The sequence below is a fragment of the Coregonus clupeaformis genome, chromosome 29 (assembly GCF_020615455.1).
Source record: "Coregonus clupeaformis isolate EN_2021a chromosome 29, ASM2061545v1, whole genome shotgun sequence".
In the NCBI taxonomy this organism is placed as follows: domain Eukaryota; kingdom Metazoa; phylum Chordata; class Actinopteri; order Salmoniformes; family Salmonidae; genus Coregonus; species Coregonus clupeaformis.
The window spans coordinates 6901735-6923477 of NC_059220.1; the positions used below are offsets into that span (position 1 = coordinate 6901735).

The window sequence follows — 21743 nt, forward strand, 5'->3', positions numbered from 1 at the left end:
CAGGTGGACAGGTGTGGGCTAGTCTGCCAGGCGGGTAGGTGTGGGCTAGTCGGCTACTCTGCCAGGTAGGTAGGTGTGGGCTAGTCTGCTAGTCTGCCAGGTGGGTAGGTGTGGGCTAGTCTGCCAGGTGTGGGCTAGTCTGCTAGTCTGCCAGGTGGACAGGTGTGGGCTAGTCTGCCAGTCTGCCAGGTGGACAGGTGTGGGCTAGTCTGCTAGTCTGCCAGGTGGACAGGTGTGGGCTAGTCTGCTAGTCTGCCAGGTGGACAGGTGTGGGCTAGTCTGCTAGTCTGCCAGGTGGACAGGTGTGGGCTAGTCTGCCAGGTGGACAGGTGTGGGCTAGTCTGCCAGGTGGACAGGTGTGGGCTAGTCTGCCAGGTGGACAGGTGTGGGCTAGTCTGCCAGGTGGACAGGTGTGGGCTAGTCTGCCAGGTGGACAGGTGTGGGCTAGTCTGCCAGGTGGACAGGTGTGGGCTAGTCTGCCAGTCTGCCAGGTGGCCAGGTGTGGGCTAGTCTGCTAGTCTGCCAGTCTGCCAGGTGGCCAGGTGTGGGCTAGTCTGCTAGTCTGCCAGGTGGACAGGTGTGGGCTAGTCTGCCAGGTGGACAGGTGTGGGCTAGTCTGCCAGGTGGACAGGTGTGGGCTAGTCTGCCAGGTGGACAGGTGTGGGCTAGTCTGCTAGGTGGACAGGTGTGGGCTAGTCTGCTAGTCTGCCAGGTGGACAGGTGTGGGCTAGTCTGCCAGGTGGACAGGTGTGGGCTAGTCTGCTAGTCTGCCAGTCTGCCAGGTGGACAGGTGTGGGCTAGTCTGCCAGGCGGGTAGGTGTGGGCTAGTCGGCTACTCTGCCAGGTAGGTAGGTGTGGGCTAGTCTGCTAGTCTGCCAGGTGGGTAGGTGTGGGCTAGTCTGCCAGGTGTGGGCTAGTCTGCTAGTCTGCCAGGTGGACAGGTGTGGGCTAGTCTGCCAGTCTGCCAGGTGGACAGGTGTGGGCTAGTCTGCTAGTCTGCCAGGTGGACAGGTGTGGGCTAGTCTGCCAGGTGGACAGGTGTGGGCTAGTCTGCTAGTCTGCCAGGTGGACAGGTGTGGGCTAGTCTGCTAGTCTGCCAGGTGGACAGGTGTGGGCTAGTCTGCCAGGTGGACAGGTGTGGGCTAGTCTGCTAGTCTGCCAGTCTGCCAGGTGGCCAGGTGTGGGCTAGTCTGCCCAGGTGGCCAGGTGTGGGCTAGTCTGCTAGTCTGCCAGGTGGACAGGTGTGGGCTAGTCTGCCAGGTGGACAGGTGTGGGCTAGTCTGCCAGGTGGACAGGTGTGGGCTAGTCTGCCAGGTGGCCAGGTGTGGGCTAGTCTGCCAGGTGGCCAGGTGTGGGCTAGTCTGCCAGGTGAACAGGTGTGGGCTAGTCTGCCAGGTGGACAGGTGTGGGCTAGTCTGCCAGGTGAACAGGTGTGGGCTAGTCTGCCAGGTGGACAGGTGTGGGCTAGTCGGCCAGGTGAACAGGTGTGGGCTAGTCTGCCAGGTGGACAGGTGTGGGCTAGTCTGCTAGGTGGCCAGGTGTGGGCTAGTCTGCCAGGTGGACAGGTGGCCAGGTGTGGGCTAGTCTGCTAGTCTGCCAGGTGGCCAGGTGTGGGCTAGTCTGCTAGTCTGCCAGTCTGCCAGGTGGCCAGGTGTGGGCTAGTCTGCTAGTCTGCCAGGTGGACAGGTGTGGGCTAGTCTGCCAGGTGGACAGGTGTGGGCTAGTCTGCCAGGTGGACAGGTGTGGGCTAGTCTGCCAGGTGGCCAGGTGTGGGCTAGTCTGCCAGGTGAACAGGTGTGGGCTAGTCTGCCAGGTGGACAGGTGTGGGCTAGTCTGCTAGTCTGCCAGTCTGCCAGGTGGCCAGGTGTGGGCTAGTCTGCTAGTCTGCCAGGTGGACAGGTGTGGGCTAGTCTGCTAGTCTGCCAGTCTGCCAGGTGGCCAGGTGTGGGCTAGTCTGCTATCTGCCAGGTGGACAGGTGTGGGCTAGTCTGCCAGGTGGACAGGTGTGGGCTAGTCTGCCAGGTGGACAGGTGGGCTAGTCGCCAGGTGGCCAGGTGTGGGCTAGTCTGCCAGGTGAACAGGTGTGGGCTAGTCTGCCAGGTGGACAGGTGTGGGCTAGTCTGCTAGTCTGCCAGTCTGCCAGGTGGCCAGGTGTGGGCTAGTCTGCTAGTCTGCCAGGTGGACAGGTGTGGGCTAGTCTGCCAGGTGGACAGGTGTGGGCTAGTCTGCTAGGTGGCCAGGTGTGGGCTAGTCTGCCAGGTGGACAGGTGGCCAGGTGTGGGCTAGTCTGCTAGTCTGCCAGGTGGCCAGGTGTGGGCTAGTCTGCTAGTCTGCCAGTCTGCCAGGTGGCCAGGTGTGGGCTAGTCTGCTAGTCTGCCAGGTGGACAGGTGTGGGCTAGTCTGCCAGGTGGACAGGTGTGGGCTAGTCTGCTAGGTGGACAGGTGTGGGCTAGTCTGCCAGGTGGACAGGTGTGGGCTAGTCTGCCAGGTGGACAGGTGTGGGCTAGTCTGCTAGTCTGCCAGGTGGGTAGGTGTGGGCTAGTCTGCCAGGTAGACAGGTGTGGGCTAGTCTGCCAGGTGAACAGGTGTGGCTGCTCTGTACAGGTGTTGCAGATATTTTGAGATGCCAGTTGGCAATGTTATCATACATTGTTATTTTCCTTAGTGTCATAGGAAAGATGAATACTCATATTAGAAAACATGTTGGTGACCATCTGGGGCCGCTGGCACCAGTTGTGTGTAAAAAAAAAAAAAAAAAAAAAAAAGGTCTTAAATGCTAGGTCTGGCATAGCTATGGGCGACTTTGTGATCAGAATTTACACCTTTTGCACCAACCAAAAAATAAGACTAGTCGTAGCTAAGTCCTGCGTAAGCAATGCATGTTCATGAGATTTGATGCTTCGTAATGATGATTGCTATGTAGCGACGGTTACTAGACTGTTACCGTCCTCATGGCGGTTCTGAACCGGGTTGCCATGTCCGCGATTTTTTTTTTTGCGGGTGAAAAATGTATTGGTCGCGGGTTTTTGGTCTACTTCTAAATTGCACCGTGGCAGCGAGGGCATTTTTCTTTTAAAATATTTCACTGTGACCTGCTGCTGCAGACGATCAGAGCGAGAGGACACTGAAAACAGGCGCGCACGTCATGACAACTTTTTACCAGTTGTAGGTAGGCTGTTTTTAGATTGTCATGGAGACATTTTCCAACCCAGCTAGAACTGATGCGCATCAAGAAATAACGTCCAGTGAAAGTTGCGCCATTGTCTATATACTTAAATATATGATTCAGTGATTTAAACTACGACCCCATCCCCAGTAGCATGTTCCAGCTGGCTATTGGGAAACAGCAGCGCTATTCATGTTATATAAATTAGTCTGTCAATTTGAACTAAGCAAGCTGCTAAATCGTCCATTTTACATCTAGCCTACGGTAGCCTAGGCAATCAGGGGCTATAGGCTACCTGCATCTAGCTAACCAAACCATGGCAAAGTTGAATTGCAATCATAAACCCAGATTTGAGTAGGCCTAGCCTATTGAAATGACAAGTCAATCTAGCAAAATAGGCCGTGTATAATGGTTTGTTGTGGTCTTAACATCGGGCACGTAATAACGGCACAATTGCCCGAATATAGCCTAACATTTTTTAGAAGGTTATTCAAGTGTTTCTTGCGCGGAGTTTTCGAGCTCCTTTGTCCAACTTTCATCCCTCAAACTCTCCTGTTGGATTTATCTATTATGCACATGCGCAGAAGGGATTTATTTACACAGCAGTCAGAGTTAAATCGACATACATTGATGGAAAACTATCAGGTAAGTTTAGTAAGGGCGAATGATCTTTTCTCTTGCGATAATATTATTTTGATGGAAAACCAAATGTTGCTTCTTAAGTCGTTACAAGTTACGTTGATATTCCTCCTTAATTCGCTCGATAACGTTCTGGGAAAAGGATTTATTGGCTAAATGTGCCAACTCCTGTCTTGCTGCAGGAAAACAAATTGGTTTAGTTTCATGCTTTGTTGCAGGATTTGAGTAGTCATTGGGCTAGGGAATTTAGCTCGACCTGGCAACCCTGGTTCTAAAGTGTGCGATGCACGTCATTTCGCAAAGCCTACCACTATCCATTAACGTCTCGATCACACCGACATTGTCATTGCATTTTGGTACACCAGAAGTACATTCATTTCAAATGGAACGCTGCGTTTGCCTTGCAGCATTGTGGTTGAGGTGAGTTCTGTGTGGTGCATATGCGTCAAACTGTATGCTTAGACTGCTTGACAGAAACGGTAGCAGAAGGTGAATGTTGAACTTTTATTGCACACATATCCAGATGATTCTGCGTAACCATTTTGGGGAATGACACTATCGGTGTGATCGAGGCGTAACCACATAATTACTGTGGGAATGAATATCACCTGAATGACAAACATATTGAATTAAAGTAGGCTTCTTATTTATTTTTATTTTTTGTCATTTAGCAGACGCTCTTATCCAGAGCGACTTACAGGAGCATTTAGGGTTAAGTGCCTTGCTCAAGGGCACATCGATAGATTTTTCACCTAGTCGGCTCGGGGATTAGAACCAGCGACCTTTCGATTACTGGCACAACGCTCTTAACCACTAAGCCACCTGCAATAGCCACATGTGGTCAACTATAATTTCAGCAACCTTTTGATTGGGACGGCACCATCGTGCTGCTTTGAGACAAGCGTGAGGTCTTGGTAAATCAATCAATGTCAGATTTTGTTTTAACTGAATCTCAGTTTTGGATATTTGCTAACAATAGGCTGGGAAATGTTAGCTAAATGGAGGTGTGAGTGGTCATAAATGATTTTTGTTTCACAAGAATCTCCGTCTGTAGGCTGTATTTTATAATTTGATCTCTGTGGTGGTAGCTAATCGATCACCTGATCAGACACGGTTAGCATGCTATGAGGTAGCATAAGTCACGTGTGTTATTTTTTGCTATTGGCTCGCGCACAGGCAACTCCAAAAGCCCGCGGAAGTTGTGAAATAGGAACACGTGACTCGCATCCCTTTGGAAAATATAGACTGCTGTTTTCTGTGGGTGTCATGCTGAAGTTGGTCCCAAATAAAACTACCGGTACTAGGCGTTGAATCTACACACAGTCATAGCTCATAGGAGTTACACCCAGGTGGTGGGACAAGTAATAATTTATAACTCCGACCTAGAGCACGTTTTAGAGTTATGACCAACTGGTGCAACATATGTCCTGGCAGCAGTTGCAGGTTTCGCAGATCATTGACATTTTCCTAACCACGTTTTGGGCAGCTCAGCTCTGTATCAGTGTAGTGACTGACCAGGTTTTCCCATCACTGTCTGTTGCAGGAAGTCCCCCCTCTATGACAACTGTTTCCTCCATGCCCCGGATGGACAGCCCCTCTGTACCTGTGACAAGAAGAAGGCCAAGTGGTACCTGGATAAAGGAATCGGAGGTACACCACAACATACAGCACTGCCAAAACGGATCAAGTATCTTGATATGAATTAACAGTTTAATTGGAGTACTTTACTATCATAGTTGGTTTCATACTGTTAAATGAGGTTTAAAAATGGACTTTTTACAAAACCCCAGTTCACTTTATTTTGAAGTTGACACTAAATTCCCCCTCTCCTCTCTCTCCTCTCTGCCTCCAGTGCTGCAGAGTGAGGATCCCTTCATCGTGCGTCTGCTGTTTGAGCCGTCGGGACGTCCAGACTCCCAGCAGGACTACTATCTGACTGCCAAAGAGAACCTGTGTGTGGTGTGTGGCAAGAACGACTCCTATATTAGGTGAGGAGAACCTGGGTGTGGCAAGAACGACTCCTATATTAGGTGAGGAGAACCTGGGTGTGGCCAGAACGACTCCTATATTAGGTGAGGAGAACCTGGGTGTGGCCAGAACGACTCCTATATCAGGTGAGGAGAACCTGGGTGTGGCAAGAACGACTCCTATATTAGGTGAGGAGAACCTGGGTGTGGCAAGAACGACTCCTATATCAGGTGAGGAGAACCTGGGTGTGGCCAGAACGACTCCTATATTAGGTGAGGAGAACCTGGGTGTGGCAAGAACGACTCCTATATCAGGTGAGGAGAACCTGGGTGTGGCCAGAACGACTCCTATATCAGGTGAGGAGAACCTGGGTGTGGCCAGAACGACTCCTATATCAGGTGAGGAGAACCTGGGTGTGGCAAGAACGACTCCTATATCAGGTGAGGAGAACCTGGGTGTGGCAAGAACGACTCCTATATCAGGTGAGGAGAACCTGGGTGTGGCAAGAACGACTCCTATATCAGGTGAGGAGAACCTGGGTGTGGCCAGAACGACTCCTATATTAGGTGAGGAGAACCTGGGTGTGGCCAGAACGACTCCTATATTAGGTGAGGAGAACCTGGGTGTGTGGCCAGAACGACTCCTATATCAGGTGAGGAGAACCTGTGGGTGTGGCCAGAACGACTCCTATATTAGGTGAGGAGAACCTGGGTGTGGCCAGAACGACTCCTATATTAGGTGAGGAGAACCTGGGTGTGGCCAGAACGACTCCTATATTAGGTGAGGAGAACCTGGGTGTGGCCAGAACGACTCCTATATCAGGTGAGGAGAACCTGGGTGTGGCAAGAACGACTCCTATATCAGGTGAGGAGAACCTGGGTGTGGCCAGAACGACTCCTATATTAGGTGAGGAGAACCTGGGTGTGGCCAGAACGACTCCTATATCAGGTGAGGAGAACCTGGGTGTGTGGCCAGAACGACTCCTATATCAGGTGAGGAGAACCTGGGTGTGGCCAGAACGACTCCTATATTAGGTGAGGAGAACCTGGGTGTGGCCAGAACGACTCCTATATTAGGTGAGGAGAACCTGGGTGTGGCCAGAACGACTCCTATATTAGGTGAGGAGAACCTGGGTGTGGCCAGAACGACTCCTATATCAGGTGAGGAGAACCTGGGTGTGGCAAGAACGACTCCTATATCAGGTGAGGAGAACCTGGGTGTGGCAAGAACGACTCCTATATCAGGTGAGGAGAACCTTGGTGTGGCAAGAACGACTCCTATATCAGGTGAGGAGAACCTGGGTGTGGCCAGAACGACTCCTATATTAGGTGAGGAGAACCTGGGTGTGGCCAGAACGACTCCTATATTAGGTGAGGAGAACCTGGGTGTGGCCAGAACGACTCCTATATTAGGTGAGGAGAACCTGTGGGTGTGGCCAGAACGACTCCTATATCAGGTGAGGAGAACCTGGGTGTGGCCAGAACGACTCCTATATCAGGTGAGGAGAACCTGGGTGTGGCCAGAACGACTCCTATATCAGGTGAGGAGAACCTGGGTGTGGCAAGAACGACTCCTATATCAGGTGAGGAGAACCTGGGTGTGGCAAGAACGACTCCTATATCAGGTGAGGAGAACCTGGGTGTGGCCAGAACGACTCCTATATCAGGTGAGGAGAACCTGGGTGTGGCAAGAACGACTCCTATATCAGGTGAGGAGAACCTGGGTGTGGCAAGAACGACTCCTATATCAGGTGAGGAGAACCTGGGTGTGGCAAGAACGACTCCTATATCAGGTGAGGAGAACCTGGGTGTGGCCAGAACGACTCCTATATTAGGTGAGGAGAACCTGGGTGTGGCCAGAACGACTCCTATATTAGGTGAGGAGAACCTGGGTGTGGCCAGAACGACTCCTATATTAGGTGAGGAGAACCTGTGGGTGTGGCCAGAACGACTCCTATATCAGGTGAGGAGAACCTGGGTGTGGCCAGAACGACTCCTATATCAGGTGAGGAGAACCTGGGTGTGTGGTGTGGCAAAGATAATGTCGTATATGATGAATGGTGGTCATCATCGCTGTCAACAAAAGAGTCCGGTTTATGCTGCATCGTGTCAGAAGTTTTTATTCATACCACGAGGTTACAGCATAAATTACAGACACGCGTTGTCTGCAGAGCAGTTGCCTCGAATTATAATAACCGCTCTGGGGTTTATTGTCTAAAACCCTTCTTATATAGACAATACCAAAATAAGGGTTACCCCCTCTTCTGGCCAATCACCAGTCTCCCCTCGGGCGTCATCCTCAAAAAGGCACATTTCAAATACCATCATAAACCATCCCCCCCTCGGTTCCTTTAAACAAAGCACACGTTCAGTTCCACTTAAAACAGTCATAATTTCCATACACTACATTTCCCCCCTTCGAGACTAAACTAAGTCTCGAAAACAAACAGAATATAATTATGACCAGTAACAATTTATCTTATTGAATATCCCAACCTTAAACCCAAAAACATTCTCCTCTAGAGTGTAAATACCTTTCTTATGAAATATGAATAACTGTTGATGAAATGTTAACACATTACTATGAATTATGAACAAACTGTTTATGAAGTGTGAACACATTACTATGAATTATGAATAAATCTTTATGGAGTGTGAGAGCGAAAAACTGTCCGGCAACCTTTGTTCCAAATCCATCCATCCATCAATCAAGACAGTAAAATTCTCTCACGGTCCCTCTGCCCCAGGCAACCACCGCGGTACTCCAGATAAACTCATAAACCATGTAAATACATTTGAAACTATGATGCCATTAAATACACATGTTTCCCCTGCAAACAAAATCCTATCCAGAAACATCCACTCTCAGGCTGGTCAACCCATTGGACCTGAAAGGGAATCTCTCCCTGCCTAAACGTCCTTTCCCTAAACATTCACGAAATAAACAAAAACATCTAAGATCCTCATCTGCATTCAATAACATCAAACATCATTCTACTAAAATCAATACCTAAGAATGACACCATTATGTATTACACATCAAATATGTCTATATTTCATTGCAGACACTGGAATGTAGTCCACTACACTTCATCTCCTCCGTAGTCTCGACTTCCACTGCATCGTTGATGATGGAATCAGCCACACCCTCCTTGTTTCATCTCCTCCAGTCATATTGTCCCTTCATATTGTCCTTGTTTGAGTCACATGTTCCCCCAAATGCTTCTGGAATGAAAAGAAAAGAAACGACCAAACAGTATCCTTTGCAAAACAACCACTTTCAAATTAAACCTCAATTTCACCTAAGAATTTTAAAAAATGATATATAAATGATGCATGAATATCCATTCCCCCTTTTGATTCATAAATCATACTAAAATCATACTAAAATCACCCTACAAAATGTTTTCCTTGAAACAATAAAAATAAAATGATTCAAATAATCAAAAAGGATATTTATCCATCAGTAGGCCACTTGTCCATCTTTATCCAGATCAGGAACAGTCAACACCGGCATCTGAGTGTTGTCTCCAGGAATCATAGCTTTCTCAAAGGTCAGTTACAAATTACAAACATCACACAGTGTTATCAAAGCTGCAACTAAAATCTGACCCATCACTGCCCCTACTGGCCTAACTGATCTTGCAACCAAATCCTATCAAATCTCCCAAACACATCCCTTATAATGCATCTATAACCCCAATGATATTATCTGAACTATCTGGACTCAAAGTATAACTAATATTTATCAATATTATCTTCCCAAATGTTACACCATACCATGAATGAAGTCCCCCTTCTCCCTTAGACTTACCCTTCAATGATAGGCTTGAAGACTATGACATGTAGCCATGTCACCCTTTTAACCCTAGATTTAGCTGTGTCCGGTGCTATCCCTCTTATAATAGTAGAAACCTCATATAGAAGCTTCAACGTTGACATGTAACCAAATCCTGTCCATCCCTAATGTAAGAATATAGATGCTTTATCACCCCCAAACCCCTAAATATCTCTAAAATTCCCCATAGTCACATTGTCAGTCAAAAGCTAATCATTTAACCATCAAAGTCCTGCTTTTCTACTACCTGGTACATAAAAAGTTACATTATATTTGTCATCTCTAACCTTATGTTCATGCTTATCCAAAGTTATCATATAACATCCCAATATGATATTCCCATAAACATACCCTTTACCTCATATGTTTTATTAGAACAAAAATAACTTTTAGCCCTCAATGTTTCACCTGAATACTTCAGGATTCCGTTGTTACCTGATTTTCCTTTCCCATTTAACAATTCCCATAGGGTAATTCATTTACCCAAGAACACTACTTAAACCTAGGCTTAAACCACTGTTCTGACAACGACATTATTTTATCGGTCAATGACTGTTGCTGATACCACAGTTATGACAAAGCATAACACTGACCCATACCCGCTAGAGGCCGCGCGACCGTCTAACATGTCTGGTGCTGGCATCCCCAACAGACATCAACCCTCAAGATTCCTCACTGATCTTACAGAATTATTTACTGGAACCAAATATTCCTACCTGCCTATCTATCTCTAATTTTCACAACAGAAGAACAAGCGGCACTGCAGATACCTCTTCCCGTCTGTCATCAAAATCAAAGACCTCATCCTGTAGCTCCATGATGAATCTATCTTCTCCATTTCAGATTAATCTATATTGTTTCTATCTGCTCTCCTATTTTAATCCCATTTGTACCATAACCTCCTGAATCCCTCTTGCTACCTCTAATTTCAGAAAAGTTGTTGTCATCCTTCCTACATTTGCTATTACCATCGTATCATTAATCCCTTCCCAAAGTTACCATTAACGTTGTTGACTTAGTTGATGAATTAAAACCCTTAATTCCTTCTAGTGGAAAAGCTACCAATATACTCTGTGTATTATTTACTGTTTGAGTGACTACTGTAATAAACTTATCCTTAACTCCCTCTGTGACTGTGGAAAGTTCTACAGACTTCAAATCTTCCATTATAAGCGTCACTTTACGAATTACATAGCCCTTTAACCAATAATTCTTAACCGGAACAAATTTCTATGCTTTCACTAGATAAGTACACATATTCTCCCTGATCTTTATCTGTAACCTTACGCAAAATAATCCCTTGTTTGACTAAGTGCAACAGCTTCTACTTCTGATCCTGCTAACCATACTTATTCTCCCTAATTATCTCTCTCTCTCTGTGAAAGAAACGTCATCATCCTAAATGGCATATTATAATTATTATTCTCCTAACCCTAATAACAGTATTTTCCCCCTATAATTGATGCTGGACCCTTATAATCAAATGCGCTATATTTATGGCTTTAATAACTATCAATGTTGAAAGAGTTAAATTACTTCTCACTGTTGTTTTAATAGACTCACGTGGTGATGTCATTATTGTTACTTCCTCATCCCTAGTTTTCCCAAAGCTCTGAACTCTTTACTTGTACTTCCATCCATCACCACTAGTGTCACTTTTTCCCCCTTTCAGTTCTACCTCTAAACTTTAAACCTTTTGATTATAACAAAAGGTACCCACAATTACCTTGATCTTTCTATTCTAAAGTGTCATTCATTACTGTTCTCTCTCTCTCTTACTACTAACTTTGAAACTTAGCTTACTGTCTCAGAGTTCTTCCAACCCTAATCTACTCCTAACTTATTTTAATCTAATCTTTTCTCTCATAACATTTAAAACCTTTTCCCCTGATTTTCACAAAATCCCTTACCACCAAATTTGTAGAATATGTGATTGGGAAAGTTCCCCACCTGCTTCTGACTCATTACACACAGACTTGGCAAAACGACTAAACACCTTTTAGCCTAGCCTGAAATCCCTTAGTGTAAGAATGTCACCCAGAATAAACAGTCACCCCTTTTAACTTTATTTTCCCAGACAGTGTCTAATAGACAGAACAATAGATTATCATCCTTCCTATGATATTATCTTTTAAGCAAATGATTCCCAAAAACCCTACTTCTTAAAATATTCTACCAGACAGTCAGTCGTCGAATGTGCCTCTGATTGAACACTTCAATTTACACCATGCATCTCTTCCCACAATGCCATTGGTATATTGTCCTAATATTAGTATGTCTATTTTAATTCCTATTTGACTTCTATAGCAGAGCTCAATTGATTCCCTAAGAGTAATTAAACTGTTTTACTACTTCCAATCCCTATCCTAACCTAATTAGTTTATTTTACAGAGTGATATGTTTAACCTCTTTAGGCTGAACACATAAATGTTCCCACTATTCACTATCACAGTCCTCTGTTTTTACTTTAATTGTTGGATGTCTTTGTTCTTCTCTAATCGGTGCTATCAGCCAACACCCCCCTTCCGAATATTCTAGGCACTCTAGAATATTTAGGGTTCACCTGAAGAACAGGTGATCTTCACTTACTCCTTGTTCTTCCTCTGTTTCTTCTTACTGTTGTTTCTTCCTCCTCCTTCTTCCAATTATGTGTCTTTCCAGACATTGGCTGTGGATATGAAACACCTGGTACCCCCTTGGCTGGTACCATTGTATTATCAATATTGTTCAGTTGAAGCTGTAACAGTGATTGTTGATTTGGTTCACTCTGATTCTTCATAACCAACACTTCTTTTCTTCTTCTCCACCACCAGTTATAAGTTGTATTTGATTGAGTTTTCTTCGTCCTGTTCTTCTCAGGTGCGTTGACATATCAGTATTCTTCAAAAGGTTCTCTTCTAAGTTCTGTCCTCGAAATATCATCTTCCATCATCTTCTTACTAGTGGGCTCTTCTTGACCTCAATGTGTTCTTCTCCTTCCATTCTTGAATTCTTCATCCAGTCGTGTTACTTCTTATTCGATTTATCCAGGCATGATAAGCAATCTGCCTATATCTCCATTTCTTCTTTGCTCTTGTACCCTTCTCTTTCTTCAACCTTCATCAGAGATCAAGTCTCCAGTATCCTTCTTTCCTCTCTTGCCACTTCCTTCTGATCACAGAGGCACCTCCACCCATGACCTCTCATCAATCACTCTCATCTTCATCATCCTCTTCTCCTTCACGTTCCAGACATCTCATTTTCTTCCGTCTTCTGGATTCATCTTCATCGTTGTTTCTGCGGGTACCCTATCTATTATTTGTCTATATTTCTGATGCAATAATCACTCCTGGATGATCATTGTAAGCTGAGAATAAACATCCCTAAGCTCTACTTTTTAAACCTATTTTATCAATTACTGTTTGAGAATGAAGGGCAACTTTTGTTTCACTTGCCAGATACCCTAGCAACACTGTAATTAAAGGATTACCACTATTTCAACCCGTGTAATGACTTTCATAGTCCTAATATCTTTTTCCCCCATTGTAACAACCCTTTTATATTCCTTTATTGTGAACTATCTTATTTTAAACTATATAGCCTATGTAGGCTTCCCCCTGTAATTCTTAATATAACCTAAACAACTCAAAAAAATTTTTTTTTTTTTTTAAACGCAAAAATATGATTATTATAAAATTCAATTAAATGTTTTATTCAAATGTTTTATTCAAAAACCATTTCCATAAAAATTAAAAATCAATTAAAAATCTAATTTAAAAAAAAAAAAAAAAAATGAATAATTAAAATCAATTCCTATTTCCCTATCTTATCAATTTAGCTATTAATGACTCTCTCACCATAACCCATCAAATGCAAGTACTAAACTTCAGACTATAATCCTAATGCAAAGCCTGTACCCCTACAACACTACAATCCCCATAACCCCTTGTTTCTTCCTATTATATAAACCCCTTGTATCATACTTGCAAAATAATGTCAGTACCTGATTTCCAATCGAACTGTAATCCAGCCCAGTGATGCACATAGCCTCCAAAATGTAAATTTTATTCAAATAGTATTTTGCCAAGCCTATGCAAAATTGTCATTATCACATTTCTTTAAATTGGAAAATGTTGTAACCTAGCCTGATATCTGATCTTCTGTGACGTCACGTCACGCCACGCACCCGTCAGCCCCTCTCTCTCTCCTCCTGTCGTCTCGCTCCCTGTTTCTCTCATATTTCAAAAACATAGAAACACACAAGATTTCAGCAGTTTATGCAATTAACCAAGTTATCCACATTCAATATTCGTCCGTTCTACATTCGCTCTAAGACTTTAACTCAGGACTAATTATAGATCGCCCAAAAACCTTGATTTTAATCCGTCATTTAATTATCTAATTCACTCTATTATTATCCGTTACCATATATTTAATTTATAAATTCAATAGGTACCCAAACAAGTTTCATCTTAACCCACCGCCGTTTAAACTTATAAGATTCGTGTTAAAATCTCTTTATGCGTATTTGTTCCATCGTCTGTGTTCCTCTGTCTCCCCCTGCAGTTTAACCAATGTGTTGTTTTACAGAATTCCACACATGCGCAAATATCATTTTAAGCTCATGCTTGAGTTTCAGCATCCCATCGTGGTGCCGTCTAGTGCCGTACAACAAAACGTTCCCTAATCTCGTGCCATAAACTCCCCCTTTCTGTAGTGTAGTGTCGCAAAATTAAACGCATGCCCATACATTTATTAAATAAATAGCTCCAAAACATTTCATTTAATTTTAATCGTCCTTTAATTTAATTAATTATACTCAGTCAACATATATTTGATTTATAACTTTACTACATCTCTACAAATAGTTTAACGTTCACATAACAGTTACTTTAACGATTTTAAAAGAGTCATGTTCACCTTTCTTTTCGGTAGCCATTAAACCCCTAAAAGAAACCCCCAAACAACATATGACCTTACGCCACCATTTTGTTTCGTAGGCTCAGCACGACCGCATGTCGTAGCTCTAGCCCTGTAAAATCACGCATGCGCACATCCAATCAAAAACACGTTTTCACCTCCACTAAATCGATAACAGTCCAGCTGTACTTTCGTTCTCCTCCTAGTCAACCAACATTTAACAGCGCTCACAAAACATACAACCTGACTTACAAACAGTGACAAGTTTAAGAGACTTTAATCCATCGCAATGGAATCTCTAAGGATATCCGTTAGCATGTAGCACGCAACACAATTAGCATGTAGCATTAGCATTTAGCTTAGCCTAAGGTACACTGCGGCACAAAACACAATTAGCATGTAGCATTAGCATCCACCTCAGCCACCATGTAGAATGTAGCATCACACCCTAGCCTTACAAAAATTAGCCTTAGCAACGATGCACCACGTGGCCTGAAACAATCAAACATTAGCCACGAGGCACCACGTGGCCCAAAACAATCCAGCCTTAGCTTCAGCCTCTAGCAAACTGCGGCCTACTAGCTATACAAATGAACACCCCGCACCGTGGCCAAATCATTGTCTATCAGTAATATCTCCTAACTTTGTGTTGCCGTAAGTTCTGGATAATCATAGAGAGGTTACCCCAAGCATTATAGTTCGTCAACCATACGATGAGTATATAACATGCATATAATTCGTCCAGCTTAATAATTCCCAGAATTAACCTTACACCACATAACGCGTTGCAAAGGGATTTTATGGCCCATTCCTAAAGAATCGCCCGATCGGAGGGCTTTTCCAGATTCCCGGGTGCCCTAACTATGCAGACGTCTTCCAACATTTATTGTCTACCAATCCATTGTCCTAAAACATGCTATTATTCCCCGTTTAACCATCAACCAAATTTAGAATATTTGTTATCAGACTCCCAATCAACAGCGATAACGCCACCAGAGGCCAGGTCATAATGGAACATCTCTTCAGTGTACACAAGTCATATCCAATCTAACAAACTCCGAGCGGTAAGAACACTCACCCTTTTTTTCCGGCCATGCCTCAGAGAGAGTTAGCCCGGCGATTGACTGAAACAAGGAAGAGACGCAAACCCAGCCCCACGTTGGGCGCCATTATGTCGTATATGATGAATGGTGGTCATCATCGCTGTCAACAAAGAGTCCGGTTTATGCTGCATCGTGTCAGAAGTTTTTTATTCATACCACGAGGTTACAGCATAAATTACAGACACGCGTTGTCTGCAGAGCAGTTGCCTCGAATTATAATAACCGCTCTGGGGTTTGTCTAAAACCCTTCTTATATAGACAATACCAAAATAAGGGTTACCCCCTCTTCTGGCCAATCACCAGTCTCCCCTCGGGCGTCATCCTCAAAAAGGCACATTTCAAATACCATCATAAACCATCCCCCCCTCGGTTCCTTTAAACAAAGCACACGTTCAGTTCCACTTAAAACAGTCATAATTTCCATACACTACAATAACTCCTACATCAGGTTGGTCCCACTCCACCATACAGAGCTGGGCTTAGTACTATTTATTAATGTGAAAAGACCTATAATTTGCAGCGTAACGAACCTTTATTCAGGTGGAGGCCATGACCGTTCAATGAGACCGCCTAATGGGGGGAGGAAGTGGAAGTGCTACATTGACGTCTGGAACGCTAGCAGCTCGATGTATATAATGACGTTCACGCCCCCTGCTTTGACCTGGTCACTGCCCCCTGCTTTGACCTAATGAACGCCCCCTCCTCATCCCCCTCTTCTTGCTCCTACAGGAAGAACATCGTTCCTCACGAGTACAGACGTCACTTCCCCACGGAGATGAAGGACCACAACTCCCATGACATCTTGCTGCTGTGCACTTCCTGTCACGGGGCCTCCAACGTCCACGACGGCTTCCTGAAGCAGCAGCTGGCTGATGAACATGCTGCCCCCCAGGTAGGACTGGGAGGGGGGTGTTAGGGCTGGGAGGGGGGTGGTAGGGCAGGGAGGGGGGTGTTAGGGCTGGGAGGGGGTGGTAGGGCAGGGAGGGGGGTGTTAGGGCAGGGGAGGGGGTGTTAGGGCAGGGAGGGTGTGTGTGTGTGTGTGTTAGGGCTGGGAGGGGTGTGTGTGTGTGTGTTAGGGCTGGGAGGGTGTGTGTGTGTGTGTGTGTGTGTGTGTTAGGGCTGGGAGGGGTGTGTGTGTGTGTGTTAGGGCTGGGAGGTGTGTGTGTGTGTTAGGGCTGGGAGGGTGTGTGTGTGTGTGTGTTTAGGCTGAGGAGGGTTGTGTGTGTGTTAGGGCTGGGAGGGGTGTGTGTGTGTTAGGGCTGGGAGGGGGTGTGTGTTAGGGCTGGGAGGGGTGCTGTGTTAGGGGCTGGGAGGGTGTAGGGGTGGGGGTGTGTTAGGGCTGGGAGGGGTGTAGGGGGTGGGGGGTGTGTTAGGGCTGGGAGGGGTGTGTTAGGGCTGGGAATTGCCAAGGACCTCACGATAGGATATAATCACGATACTTAGGTGCCAATTCTATATGGGGGGCGGTTCTAAATGGAGGGGGGCGGGAGGGGCCGGTGGTTCTTTGGAGGGGGGCGGGAGGGGCCGGGGTTCTATGTGGAGGGCGGGGAGGGGCCGGGGGTTCTATATGGCGGGGCGGGGAGGGGCCGGGGGTTCTGTGGCGGGGAGGGTTCTATGTGGAGGGGGGCGGGAGGGGCCGGGGTTCTATGGAGGGCGGGAGGGGCCGGGGTTCTATGTGGGAGGGGCGGGGGAGGGGCCGGGGGTTCTATATGGAGGGGGGGCGGGGAGGGGCCGGGGGTTCTATGTGGAGGGGGGGCGGGGAGGGGCCGGGGGTTCTATATGGAGGGGGCCGGGGGTTCTATATGGAGGGGGGCGGGGGTTCTATATGGAGGGAAATTTGATGTTTTAAACCTATTGCTCACCATATGTCTGATGCAGAGGGACGAGGGAGTCATGACCATATGTCTGATGCAGAGGGACGAGGGAGTCATGACCATATGTCTGATGCAGAGGGACGAGGGAGTCATGACCATATGTCTGATGCAGAGGGCGAGGAGTCAGACCATATGTCTGATGCAGAGGGACGAGGGAGTCATGACCATATGTCTGATGCAGAGGGACGAGGGAGTCATGACCATATGTCTGATGCAGAGGGACGAGGGAGTCATGACCATATGTCTGATGCAGAGGGACGAGGGAGTCATGAGTGACTTTTGATCAGTCATGGAAATAAAAGTGCTGAAAACATGTTGACGCACCATTTTAAAAAGATGGATATTTTTTTTAATACTCTGACTTCGAGTATAGATATATCGTCAAAACATTTATATTGCGATACTCAACTGAAATGGATAATTTTGTAACCCCAGGGGTGTGAGGAAGGGGTGCGTCTCCTGGAGGACTCTGACCGGAGGAGAGTTCGTTCTGCAGCCCGAGCCCTCCTCACTGCTGGCGAGGGGCTCCCTGGGTCCCGGAGAGACGAGCTGAAGGAAGTCATCAGGAGCTTCTTCAACGACCCCGACGTGGAGCTGACCACCGACACACTGCAGAGTGCTGCAGGCCTGGAGACACGGTGAGACCAGGGGAGAGGGGTGGTGGAGGAGTAGGAGGTGGCGCTGAACCCAGACACTGCACGGGCCTGGAGGCACGGTGAGACCAGGGGAGAGGGGTGGTGGAGGGGTAGGAGGTGGCGATGCACAGGCCTGGAGACACAGTGAGGGTATTGGGGTGGTGGAGGGTTATAGAACGGGGGTGTATTCCTTACACAGATTCTGTTGCAAAACGTGAAGCGAACGAAACTGGGAGGGACCTACCTGAATTTGTCCAATAGAAACTATTGTTTTGCTGTTTGCTTCTTGAACAGTTTCTGTAATGAGTACGCCCTCGCTTAGGGTAGGGGTGGGTGGAGGTGGTGGTAGTCAGGAGGTGGATATCACCACAGGTAGGGTAGGGGTGGGTGGAGGTGGTGGTAGTCAGGAGGTGGATATCACCACAGGTAGGGTAGGGGGTGGGTGGAGGTGGTGGTAGTCAGGAGGTGGATATCACCACAGGTAGGGGTGGAGGTGGTAGTCAGGAGGTGGATATCACCACAGGTAGGGTAGGGGTGGGTGGTGGTGGTGGTAGTCAGGAGGTGGATATCACCACAGGTAGGGTAGGGGTGGGTGGTGGTGGTGGTAGTCAGGAGGTGGATATCACCACAGGTAGGGTAGGGGTGGGTGGTGGTGGTGGTAGTCAGGAGGTGGATATCACCACAGGTAGGGTAGGGGTGGGTGGAGGTGGTGGTAGTCAGGAGGTGGATATCACCACGGGTAGGGGTAGGGGGTGGGTGGAGGTGGTGGTAGTCAGGAGGTGGATATCACCACAGGTAGGGTGGAGGTGGTAGTCAGGAGGTGGATATCACCACAGGTAGGGTAGGGGTGGGTGGAGGTGGTAGTCAGGAGGTGGATATCACCACAGGTAGGGTAGGGGTGGGTGGAGGTGGTGGTAGTCAGGAGGTGGATATCACCACAGGTAGGGTAGGGGTGGTGGTGGTGGTGGTAGTCAGGAGGTGGATATCACCACAGGTAGGGTAGGGGGTGGGTGGAGGTGGTGGTAGTCAGGAGGTGGATATCACCACGGGTAGGGTAGGGGGTGGGTGGAGGTGGTGGTAGTCAGGAGGTGGATATCACCACAGGTAGGGGTAGGGGGTGGTGGTGGTGGTAGTCAGGAGGTGGATATCACCACAGGTAGGGTAGGGGTGGGTGGAGGTGGTGGTAGTCAGGAGGTGGATATCACCACAGGTAGGGTAGGGGTGGGTGGAGGTGGTGGTAGTCAGGAGGTGGATATCACCACGGGTAGGGTAGGGGTGGGTGGAGGTGGTAGTCAGGAGGTGGATATCACCACAGGTAGGGTAGGGGTGGGGTGGAGGTGGTAGTCAGGAGGTGGATATCACCACAGGTAGGGTAGGGGTGGGGTGGAGGTGGTAGTCAGGAGGTGGATATCACCACAGGTAGGGTAGGGGTGGGTGGAGGTGGTAGTCAGGAGGTGGATATCACCACAGGTAGGGTAGGGGTGGGTGGAGGTGGTAGTCAGGAGGTGGATATCACCACAGGTAGGGTAGGGGTGGGTGGAGGTGGTAGTCAGGAGGTGGATATCACCACAGGTAGGGTAGGGGTGGGTGGAGGTGGTAGTCAGGAGGTGGATATCACCACAGGTAGGGTAGGGGTGGGTGGAGGTGGTAGTCAGGAGGTGGATATCACCACAGGTAGGGTAGGGGTGGGTGGAGGTGGTAGTCAGGAGGTGGATATCACCACAGGTAGGGTAGGGGTGGGGTGGAGGTGGTAGTCAGGAGGTGGATATCACCACAGGTAGGGTAGGGGGTGGGTGGAGGTGGTAGTCAGGAGGTGGATATCACCACAGGTAGGGTAGGGGGTGGGTGGAGGTGGTAGTCAGGAGGTGGATATCACCACAGGTAGGGTAGGGGTGGGTGGAGGTGGTGGTAGTCAGGAGGTGGATATCACCACAGGTAGGGTGGAGGTGGTAGTCAGGAGGTGGATATCACCACAGGTAGGGTGGAGGTGGTAGTCAGGAGGTGGATATCACCACGGGTAGGGTAGGGGTGGGGTGGAGGTGGTGGTAGTCAGGAGGTGGATATCACCACAGGTAGGGTAGGGGTGGGTGGAGGTGGTGGTAGTCAGGAGGTGGATATCACCACAGGTAGGGTAGGGGGTGGGTGGAGGTGGTGGTAGTCAGGAGGTGGATATCACCACAGGTAGGGTAGGGGTGGGTGGAGGTGGTAGTCAGGAGGTGGATATCACCACAGGTAGGGTAGGGGTGGGTGGAGGTGGTGGTAGTCAGGAGGTGGATATCACCACAGGTAGGGTAGGGGTGGGTGGTGGTGGTGGTAGTCAGGAGGTGGATATCACCACAGGTAGGGTAGGGGGTGGGTGGAGGTGGTGGTAGTCAGGAGGTGGATATCACCACGGGTAGGGTAGGGGTGGGTGGAGGTGGTGGTAGTCAGGAGGTGGATATCACCACAGGTAGGGGTGGAGGTGGTAGTCAGGAGGTGGATATCACCACAGGTAGGGTAGGGGTGGGTGGAGGTGGTTAGTCAGGAGGTGGATATCACCACAGGTAGGGTAGGGGGTGGGTGGAGGTGGTGGTAGTCAGGAGGTGGATATCACCACAGGTAGGGTGGAGGTGGTAGTCAGGAGGTGGATATCACCACAGGTAGGGTGGAGGTGGTAGTCAGGAGGTGGATATCACCACGGGTAGGGTAGGGGTGGGTGGAGGTGGTGGTAGTCAGGAGGTGGATATCACCACAGGTAGGGTAGGGGTGGGTGGAGGTGGTGGTAGTCAGGAGGTGGATATCACCACAGGTAGGGTAGGGGTGGGTGGAGGTGGTGGTAGTCAGGAGGTGGATATCACCACAGGTAGGGTAGGGGTGGGTGGAGGTGGTAGTCAGGAGGTGGATATCACCACAGGTAGGGTAGGGGTGGGTGGAGGTGGTGGTAGTCAGGAGGTGGATATCACCACAGGTAGGGGTAGGGGTGGGTGGTGGTGGTGGTAGTCAGGAGGTGGATATCACCACAGGTAGGGTAGGGGTGGGTGGAGGTGGTGGTAGTCAGGAGGTGGATATCACCACGGGTAGGGTAGGGGTGGGTGGAGGTGGTGGTAGTCAGGAGGTGGATATCACCACAGGTAGGGTAGGGGGGGGGTGGAGGTGGTGGTAGTCAGGAGGTGGATATCACCACAGGTAGGGTAGGGGTGGGTGGAGGTGGTGGTAGTCAGGAGGTGGATATCACCACAGGTAGGGTAGGGGTGGGTGGAGGTGGTGGTAGTCAGGAGGTGGATATCACCACAGGTAGGGGTAGGGGGTGGGTGGAGGTGGTGGTAGTCAGGAGGTGGATATCACCACAGGTAGGGTAGGGGTGGGTGGTGGTGGTGGTAGTCAGGAGGTGGATATCACCACAGGTAGGGTAGGGGTGGGTGGAGGTGGTGGTAGTCAGGAGGTGGATATCACCACGGGTAGGGTAGGGGTGGGTGGAGGTGGTGGTAGTCAGGAGGTGGATATCACCACAGGTAGGGTGGAGGTGGTAGTCAGGAGGTGGATATCACCACAGGTAGGGTAGGGGTGGGTGGAGGTGGTGGTAGTCAGGAGGTGGATATCACCACAGGTAGGGTAGGGGTGGGTGGTGGTGGTATTCAGGAGG

The 21743-nt window shown here is 48.2% G+C and overlaps 1 protein-coding gene across 1 annotated transcript in view; it reads left to right on the forward strand.

Moving 5' to 3' along the window:
- The window catches only part of LOC121544531 (exonuclease 3'-5' domain-containing protein 2), a 39134-nt gene that overhangs the window by 14905 nt on the left and 2486 nt on the right, over positions 1-21743 (forward strand). The window contains exons 7-10 of the mRNA XM_041854470.2: positions 5349-5455; positions 5658-5793; positions 16342-16504; positions 17922-18124. Of these exons, the coding sequence (XP_041710404.1) occupies positions 5349-5455; positions 5658-5793; positions 16342-16504; positions 17922-18124 (609 nt within the window). The remainder of the gene's footprint in view (positions 1-5348; positions 5456-5657; positions 5794-16341; positions 16505-17921; positions 18125-21743) is intronic.